Source organism: Gadus morhua, chromosome 3 (assembly GCF_902167405.1).
Source record: "Gadus morhua chromosome 3, gadMor3.0, whole genome shotgun sequence".
In the NCBI taxonomy this organism is placed as follows: domain Eukaryota; kingdom Metazoa; phylum Chordata; class Actinopteri; order Gadiformes; family Gadidae; genus Gadus; species Gadus morhua.
In genome coordinates, this window is record NC_044050.1 from 18,401,651 (window position 1) to 18,411,650 (window position 10,000).

Genomic DNA, 10,000 nt, shown 5'->3' on the forward strand with positions numbered 1-10,000 from the left:
TTTAATAGTTTCACCAACATGGACTCCCTGATAATACCCTGCAGAAGCACGGAGGTGGACGTGATGTCAGGAACATACTCGCACAACAGGATGCCATTCTCCAGACCACTGCGGAAGCCCATGTCTCCAAAGCTTCTCCCCGTCACGGCCTAAGGTGCAGAGAGATGACAGGAAGCAAAGGCGGTGGTAATGGATTAGGATCAGAGTTGCTTTTTCTAATGGCTACCAGGAACTTGCTTTAAGCCGAGACCCTCTAAGAGTCTAATGCAATGTCATTACATTGCACTGGTCATTCCAAGCTGCGGATTGTTGCACTCAGTAGAAGCAAAACTATTCATGGTCAAAGCAGATATTGGAAATTCTGGACTTTGGACTCAACGCTTTAGTGCGATAACCACATAGGAAATATGCCTTTCAGCGCCCCAGTTTTGTGCCATTCCCTCTCTTTCAACCCACATTCCTGGTTCTGCCTTCAATGCCGGAATCCAGTGCAGCGAGTGTCAATATATATAATCTATGTATATAATCGACATCCTGCAGGATGGAATCATTTTCATTGTTGATTCAGATTAACTGAGGCACGTCGGAGCGTATCTATATTGTACCTGCCATATCAATGCAAATCCCTAGCACTAACATTAAAACAACAAGCGGGTCTATATGGGGCACTGGTTCAAGTCTGATGGATTGTGTTTCGGTGTCCCTGGCCGGCAGTACCACTTAGCACGGCTCCCCCTTTTTGGGACCCCGGATGGAAAGGGCGCATGGAAAGGAACCAATATAGAGGAGTGACACCATTAACAGTGCAATGACACACTGGGCAGTGTCCTAATTCTGTTGTCTCAACATGCACGCTCATACACACAACTGATTTAGAAAGAGGGAGAGAACGAGAGAGAGAGAGAGAAAAAAAGACAGAGAGACAGAGAGAACAAGAGCAGCACAAAATGGTGCCAAACAACTCAAATACCTGAGTATTTGGGCACATCGTTTTTAGCTCAACCGGTTGCGTAAATGGTGAAAAGATGGGGTGAAAAGAGAGGAGGTTTGACTGCCGCTGGTCCAGACTTCTAATCCAGAATTAACCCAGATTATTGGAAAGGGCACTATCAATTCACTGCAAGCACAGTCACTTCCTCCTTCGATATTCCCATGCATTGACTGGGAAAACTGTAGTGTTTGATAAAGGCCATATATGTAGAAGGTATACAATAAGATATGGTTGCATGATATTTCCTCTCGTTCTCTTCTACATTATGTAATGAATACCTGGCAGAAATGTTAATTATGCCAAGATTTACGTGTTACATAATTGGACAGATGTTTACTTTTCCCGTGAAACCTTCCAGCATTTCCAACAAACACAAACACACGTACCTACGCAAACACAAACAAACCATCTGGCATGATGTTGTGCTATTAGGCTCGCCTGCGCCACTCTAAAACATTTACAGCTCCCCCATGAATCATTAAGCATCCAGGGACACTACCGTGGAGAAGGAGGGCTGGACTACTTATCTGATTGTCTATAACATAGCTCCACGGGAAAGGAAGAAGTGTTTGTACTGGAACCTTACATATACACATAAAATATATATACAATTACATTTGTAAATTATTTAGTGATAGACGACTGAAGGTTACTTGTTATTTGGTAGAACTATTGTACAATTTAGAATGGCAAAGATAATGGAGTCACAGGTTTGTCCTTTGGGTCAAATTAGGACATGAAGCATCTATGCTTCCATGATTCAGTGTTTGTGTGGGTCTGTCTGTGTGTGTGTCTGTGTGTGTCCATCTGTGTGTGTGTGTGCGTGCGTGGGGGCGTTCATTCCCTGTATGCATGGTGAATTAGAGGAGAGGACAAGTAAAAAGCACTTTTGAGGAGTGTGTGTAAGACGGAGAGGGTTGAGAGAGCATCCATGTGTGTTGCATAAAGAACCCAAGCTAAAGGCCCCAGGGAGTTTAAGTGCCAGTCTTCAGTAATTTGACCCCCAGCGGGACACACGCACACACACACACACACACATTTCAGTTCCCCTCCAGAGTGGCTCACGGCTGGGCAGTGGGGGTGAATGGCAGCGGCAGATACCATTTAAATGTGGAGGAGGAGGAGGTGGTGGGTGTGTCAGTACAGAGGAGTAGGGTAAACAGCAGACAAGTACTCCTCTTAACGTGGCATTTAACAACTGCAGGGAGAGAGTACGGGTCGGATGGGAGACGGAGAGATGCCAGTGGTTGAGCAGGAAGTGGATACAAAGGGTCAGACACTGACATAACAACATATGTTCAATCACTACCTTAATAAAGGAAGTAAAGGACACAGAGAGAGAGAGAGAGAGAGAGAGAGAGAGAGAGAGAGAGAGAGAGAGAGAGAGAGAGAGAGAGAGAGAGAGAGAGAGAGAGAGAGAGAGAGAGAGAGAGAGAGAGAGAGAGAGAGAGAGAGAGAGAGGGAGAGAGAGAGAGAGAGAGAGAGAGAGAGAGAGAGAGAGAGAGAGAGAGAGAATACAAAAGTGTAGGAAGATTGTACATGTTCCTGATGTTTGTACTCAGGATTATCATGGTGGACTTACTTAAGATAAATATTGGGCTGCATCCTGCTTCATGTCTCGCCTCTCTCCTGTGTGACCAATTACAAACCTCCCCGCAAACTCTGCCAGAGTTCATTAAGGATAGAGAGGGATTTGCAATGCTAACTCTACAGCCTGGTCTCATAGTGGGACTATCTGAGCACCAGTCATGACTCTAGCATCAAGGCTAAGTACTTTGTCTCTCTCTATCTCTCATTAGTGCCAACCGCTGGTTGTCAGAAAGCCATCGGGTTGAGTTAATCTCCTTAGGTCTTTTGTGACATCTGGCACACATACCCTGCACATACAAGCACAGATGTAAGCAGAAAGAAAATGTGCGCTGTAGCGCACATTCTCCCTGCTGATACTCCATCTGCTGTGATTCCTGTTGTAACTCATTGTCCTGGTTTTCCCCATCCAGGTTTGGCTGGTTACATTAAAAAGCCACGTTGCATTGTGGGTGGAAATCATGATGCCATGGAGAGATTGTTCAGTGATGGATTGATTCTGACTCAGCTGGAATACGAGCCAATCCATCCTGTCTTCAAACAGATATGGATGCCTGGCCTGTGCCAGGGTGATTTCCTGGTCCGGTTCTGTGGAGATATGTTGGTGTTATACAGACCCCCTGGTCGACGGCCCCTGGAGACAGTGACACCTGATAGGCTAGCCATGTTATGTTCCCATAGCGACCGGTGGCAGTGTCACCCAACCTGGGTGCGTCTCAAAAGTTTGTGTGTGCAATAACATACACAGCTGGCCAACACATGCCCACCCAACTATTCACGCACACACACACACACACACACACACACACACACACACACACACACACACACACACACACACACACACACACACACACTATTACGCGCATGCACGCACAAACACACAAATGCACAGGAATAACCTACAAAGAAAAGATACAAAAACACGCATTTGCACACAAACAAGCAATGAAAGGTAATGACATGCATGAATGCACCCGGACATACAAAGACTACAAACACGTATGCACTCAAGCACAAACACGCAAACTATCGGGACACATAGATTGTTGGGTGGCATAGTTAACCGAGGACCATGTCCACCTGTGTATGAATTCACTGCTTCAAAAATAGAGTGGGCCCGAGTCTCAAAATAACTGGGGAATTATGGTGAAAGCGCCACACGGAAAATAACACAAATACCGTGACATAAGAGTCTGACCACAGCTTTAATGTATGACCTCGTAGATAAATTAGCTCTATAACGGTGTGTGTTAGAACATCCTCATGGACACATATTATAATGTCACAATAGCACATTATCAAATAATCACATCTGTGTTATTGGTTCAATCCTAGCACTGTGTTTCTATATATGCTTCTATTTTGAAGACCCAGTCTGCGAAATGGGTCATTTGGAGCTTGTGCCCCGTTGAGGACTATGTTTAACCCCGTAGGCTCACACAGTCCTACCACAAGCACACTGAAACGGATGGAGCAGGACGATTGAAATTCGTGTTTCACGGTTGGTAACAGACAGTCAGCGATGTAACAAACACAACGGGACGAATAATCTTCCTGGCCGACATCTACTCATTGAAGCATCTCTTGCGTGAATGCTGGCCTGGTTTCATAACCATGGCAACCGGAATGCCCTAGCGCCTGAAAAGGGGGCGTTATTTATCCTTGCGAGGAGAATATGGGCTCCTCTCTTGATCGACAAATACCGCTAAAAACACTCTTAATTTATATGTATTGGACCTGGATTTAACAGCCTATACTGGGCTATATGCAGACTTGTTGAATGGTGGCCTATATGCGCGTGTCATTCTGCTGGACTACCACACGCAGGGGGAGAAACATGCAAAACAAGCACACGTGTGAGCGGACCCCCACACATTCCAGTAGGCAGCTGAACCCCCTGGTCCCGCATTGTCCACAGTCGCAGTAATCCGACACTAGGGACACCGCAGCGTACCCCAACAGGTGACGGCGCGCCGTTGTATTTATATATCCCACTCAGGACGCATCCGACTGTGCGGCTGCCCGTTGCGTCTGCTAGGCTACATACGCTCTTTCTGATAAAAGTCTGCGTGTTGGATGACGCCGCTTACCTCGATCCATTCCTGCGCCTCTTGAAATGCGGGTTCAGGATGACTTGCTTCAATTGGCTCCGATTCGTTTTGTGTGGCATTTATTGATGCGTGGCTATCCGCGCTGGGACTAGTCATTTCTTTTTTAGGCAACCCAACACCAGGCCGGCTGGGTGCAAGGACAAACTATCCGGTATCAATGGGCGATTGTTAACGTGATACAGCCCCTTTCAGAAGAGTCGTGTTATTGTCGTCCAGTTAGGAACGATCCGTTATCCTCGTTTGAAACGGAAAACCTCAAGCAGAGCTCCAACAAGCGTAGGCCGGACCTATATGACGAATGTTCCTCGTGCGGCGGCAGAGATGGGGCGAGCTCCTGCTACTCCCACACAGCAACACAAACCAGCCGCTAAAAATAATGTCGTGCCGCGTAGCGCGAGTCGAACCCTACTGTCCATAGCGTCTGTAGCGCGCGCGTGTGGAGGAGGACGGGAATGCGCACAAGATAATCTGTATGGGGGGCGGGGGCGGGAGAAAGTGGCGTCTTTACAGCACGGTCCGGTTATATTGTAGCTGTGGTTTTTTTTTATGATGTGATGCGCTTTTAATGGAAATAAATATGCCATTCATTATATTTAACATGTACATAGCCGTTTCATCTACATGTAAAGAGCATATTTGCATTTTTTCCTGTTGTAGCAAGCCAAATGCGAGGACAAATATAATTCCGGATTAATAATAAAGGTTTAATATAAAACTCAATATCACTACTTGTTTTGAACTGCTTTATTGAATAGTCACAACTGCATTGCCAACACCAAGAACAGAGAGGCTGCAAAAAGGTATTTGAACACAGCCTAGAAATGCCATCACCTAAAAATAACAGTATTACATCCCAAGAAACGGTTGTTTGGGCCCCTTCTTGTTCGGCAGTTTAGGTTCAATGTAATCTAACATTTCACAATAAGGCAATTGTCAATAGCATACTGGCATGACCACAATTAGTATAATAACTTAACATCCAAAATAAAGTGCAATCTAACACAACTGTGGTTCATATTTAACAAAAAAAAGGTAACCACCAGTTCATCCATCGACATAACCAGTATTTGTTTAAACACATTTTCAATACAAGCTTTGTTTTTCTCAAATTACAGTGCATAACTCACACCACTGACTACATCCAATTGTTTTTGGACAACCGAGTGACCTTTCCCCTTCCATCCGAATGTCCAAACCGACTAAATCCAACTTTTAGAACCGTAACAGTTCTCTCGACATTCCTCTAATTTACTGGTATTCATAGTGTTGCCTCTGAAGGCACTTGTGCATCAGTATGTCTCGACTTAGAAAAATCACGGCTCAACAATAACAAACCGAAACTCAAAGTGAAAAAAATAGTAGTCACATAAAAAGGCCTTTTTGCTACTAAGCAACAGTTGACAAGAGGCAGCATTCTTTCGTGAAATTGTTTAAATGTGTGCAAGAAAACATTCTGCTTTGAGGGATTTTCTTGTTGAGCTTTGCAAGCATTGTGGAGCCATTTGTATCTATAGTGCATTTTCACATGTGTGTGTGTGTGTGTGTGTGTACCAGTCATTCTAACGTCAAGGTAAATCTTTGATTCCTCATGTGTGCTTGGTGTAATGTAGTGTTACTTTGAAATGACACCCAGCAATCCCCTGATGAGTTTAAGCCTGACAAAGTGCCACTGCAGAGAAGCGAACTTCACCTTTCTCTCTTTCCATGAATCCACGACACACCCTTGCAGCATCCTGCAGAGATACCAAGGAAAATGAGTTCAGTTGGTTGTTTAAAAATAATGATGTTTGTATAAACAGTTCCCTCTGGTGGTAGCATAGTTACAGCACAACTAGCAAGGCCATGAGGGATGGTGTATGAGCGTGAGTAAGTACTGTACAGTTCAACTGTTCAACTGTGGGTCGAACTCACGGTCTGACACAAAATCCACAGGATAGAGTGTTAAAGTGCCAAATATAAACAGCTGAATTAAACCCTAATATTTTTTAATTGAAACTCAGAGCCAAGCGTGGGACAGGGAGTATTGCACTAAAATGGTATGGCTGTGCAATATGCAAATGGTTCAACGCAGGAAGCATAACATAGCATTACAACGTCTAACTGATCACTGTTTTGATTGTTTTTTTTGTTTTGTCTTGTTTTTGTTTTTTTTATTTCTTATTGCTTATGTTTATTTATTTTTACACAATGTCTTGTTTTTTAAAAAATGTATGATGACTATATGCTCTGTAAGGTGACCTTGGGTGTCTTGAAAGGCGCCTCTAAATTAAATGTATTATTATTATTATTATTATATAAGTATTTGCATATCAGTGGTAGTGAATATAGATTAACATATCCTATCTTATCTTAACATAGGGTATTTACTGCAGCAACAGGTCAACAACAGCTGAATATTACCGATAAGAACGAAGTATCCTTGGTGGATCCATGTGATACAGGTCCATCCATTCGTCCATCTGGAAAGAGAATATCATCCATCACACAGAGCTTATACTTGAATATGAACGCCGTAAGAACAATGATGTTCACTCACCAAGCTCATGAAGCTTTCCATTCACATTGACAAAGGCAATGAAGTGGAAGTTCACTTTATCAGCTGCGGGCTGGAGAAAAAAAATCGAATGAAACAAAAGAAAATATTAGAATAAATGAATAACATCCAAAAGGACGTATTGAATAGGGGTTATTCTTCTTCCGAGTCTTACCCTGCACTGGCCCTGTGCTGCCACTTCATCATGAGCCTCACGGATGGCCTGGCAATATAAATATAATAAACATTAGATATATCATCCTGCATAAATTAGTTATATACAACTGCATAAGAGAAGAGTGAACAGACGTTGTTTGAAGTCCATTAGTACAACTGTCTCCTAGAGAAAATCGATTCGATTAGGGTAGCATAGTAGACATTATGTCTACCGGTATGTCTATATCTGCCTACAAAACTCAGCAGTTTGGTGCCCTCTAGGGGTGAGATGATGTAACACACAACAAAGAGTTCTGCCGTTAACTAATTTTTAGATGTTGTTATTGATTAGATGCATGCCCTGCCTTAGCCATAGCTCCATTACCTTATACAAATCGAAATTACTCAGTAGTACAGAACTACAGGTTGAAGCTTTATTACAACAACCCACTAAGAGTTGGATACTTCCGACGTCCGGAAATACATGGCTTTGTTGAAGTAAAGTCAATTACGATTTTTTGCCATGAGAAATCGGCTATGATGTAATAGGATGCAGTACCTGGTTTTTCTCTAGTTGTTTGGCACGGTCCTCAGCCGTCATGTCAGCGGTCTCATCGAGAAACTTCTTCAAAGCAGAGTCACTGTCTATAGCAAACACACAATGTATTTTATCTGCACCTCGTCACCATGGTAAATTAGGAGGACTTCGAGATTATATAAAGGCTGAATGAATTACACGAATATCTAATTCATAAATACACCTAATAATGATAACATTCTAAAACATTAGATTAATTGCGTACTCACTAAACTCCACTTTGTCTTTATTGTTGGCGACAGTGTGCAGGAGAGCGACGGTGCCACAGGAATTGACCACGGTCTGTTTCAGAAAGTAGACATCTGAATCCCCGGACAGCTGGTTTGCTTGCGTCTCTCTGAAAGACTCATGCTGACACACACACACACACACACACACACACACACACACACACACACACACACACACACACACACACACACACACACACACACACACACACACACACACACACACACACACACACACACACACACGTTGATTCACCTATGGTCCCATTGTGTATTTGTGATTCTGGTTGACCCCACCCTGAATCAGAATCACGCCGTCCCTCCATTCAATTCAATGATTGGTTACCTTCGGTGTTAGAGGGAAGAGCAGCATCAGGGCGCAGCAAGGGCTTGGGACAGTAGCTAAGGGCTCCCCCTCCAGTCCCAAGACGTCAAAAAAACGCCAGGTTCCTCCCGCGCCTAACTTGCTCAACATCTGATGCATACAAAACACACACAGCGGCAAAGGTGGTTGAGGGAACAAATTGTCTTGTTCTTTAGTCATTTAAATCGAAATGACTCATTCAGTGGGTCCTGGGCTGGTCCTGTCGATGGAAGCGCGTGGCTGTCCGACCACGCCCGCCTGGCCAGTGCACCCAGACACAGGGGAGCTAGACACGGGGATGCTGCTGTCATTTTCTTCTTCATCTTTTCAGAAAATGTCTAATTCGCCATGTCCAGCACATTTGCCGTTTATTTAGCCTAATTATTGCACCATGAAAGACGACATGACTTACCCGGCTAATGTCTACAACACATAACCCTTTACAACAGCATGACTCAGCGTCTACCCACCTTGTTGAGCATCTGTAACGACAAAGACAAAATAATACAGACGAGTTTAGTTCGCTTCTTCAAGATATTCTCGTGCAAGATCAGAATATAAACCGTTATTTGCCAGTCGAACCTCAGGGTTGATTTCCATTGGGTTCCACTCCATGTTGATCGTGTAAGCTAGCTCGGTTTGGGGGATAGACAACAACTCAGTCGGTCTCTGCCCAACGTTTCGTCTGTTTCGCTTGAGATTGTGCACGAGGTTCATGTGCTAACGGTCATATCCCATCTCAGTTTATAAGAGGGGTGGATTTCAACGAAAATCGAACTGATATGAGCAATTTGTTTACATCTGAAATAATATGTATGCACAGTGTTGCAAATAAAATATACTTCGCTTATTGCAGTACACAGGTGAAATAAAAATGGGGTCATTTAAAAAGAACATTATTTTCCTCCCCCTCACATAATGGTAGAGACCAAATAACGTGGTGGTCGTAGAAAAAACCAAAACACTTCTATAGAATGTTCCAGTCCATACAAATCTGTGAGTTTTAAAAAATAATCACCCAATAATCACTACATATACAATGAAGTTTAAAACTGAATTATTATTCTGAATTATTCCACCACCACATAAATCTATTGAACCATTCATCCAACTCTCCACCAACCCATCAATACGTCCATCCATCCGTCCATCTATCCAATCAATATATGCATACATAAATACCTACATACATACATACATACATACATACATACATACATACATACATACATACATACATACATGCATACATACATACATACATACATACATACATACATACATACATACATACATACATACATACATACATACATACATACATACATACATACATACATACATACATACATACATACATACATACATACATGCATACAAAGATACATAGATGCATTCCTCGTTCCTTCTCGAGATTTCTTCCTTGC

The 10,000-nt window shown here is 43.1% G+C and overlaps 2 protein-coding genes across 6 annotated transcripts in view; both read right to left on the reverse strand.

The window, feature by feature from the left end:
- The window catches only part of LOC115540066 (LIM and calponin homology domains-containing protein 1), a 25,964-nt gene extending 20,837 nt beyond the window's left edge, over positions 1-5,127 (reverse strand). For all 5 annotated transcript variants that reach the window (XM_030351046.1, XM_030351043.1, XM_030351044.1 and 2 more), the window contains exons 1-2: positions 4,672-5,127; positions 79-149 (exon numbers count right to left, since the gene is read on the reverse strand). In XM_030351046.1, coding sequence (XP_030206906.1) covers positions 79-149; positions 4,672-4,788 — 188 coding nt within the window. In that variant the 5' untranslated portion in view covers positions 4,789-5,127. The remainder of the gene's footprint in view (positions 1-78; positions 150-4,671) is intronic.
- Positions 5,128-5,421: 294 nt separating this feature from the next.
- Positions 5,422-9,303, reverse strand: uchl1 (ubiquitin carboxyl-terminal esterase L1 (ubiquitin thiolesterase)). Its single transcript, XM_030351049.1, has 9 exons — positions 9,156-9,303; positions 9,044-9,055; positions 8,556-8,684; positions 8,189-8,330; positions 7,941-8,026; positions 7,401-7,448; positions 7,229-7,298; positions 7,093-7,151; positions 5,422-6,425 (listed from the first exon to the last, which is right to left on the reverse strand). The coding sequence occupies exons 1-9, from the start codon at positions 9,288-9,290 to the stop codon at positions 6,342-6,344; spliced, it is 765 nt and encodes a 254-aa protein (XP_030206909.1). The 5' UTR covers positions 9,291-9,303; the 3' UTR covers positions 5,422-6,341.
- Between the last annotated feature and the right edge of the window lie 697 nt (positions 9,304-10,000).

What these genes read in the sequence shown, in the direction of transcription:
- uchl1 (XM_030351049.1), bottom strand. Translation starts at nt 9,290, where the DNA reads ATGAACCTCGTGCACAATCTCAAGCGAAACAGACGAAACGTTGGGCAG. An exon ending in CAGCACAGGGCCAGTGCAGG is followed by an intron (nt 7,299 to 7,400) that starts GTAAGACTCGGA and finishes TTTTTTCTCCAG; the next exon opens with CCCGCAGCTGATAAAGTGAA. An exon ending in AGGATACTTCGTTCTTATCG is followed by an intron (nt 6,426 to 7,092) that starts GTAATATTCAGC and finishes GTATCTCTGCAG; the next exon opens with GATGCTGCAAGGGTGTGTCG.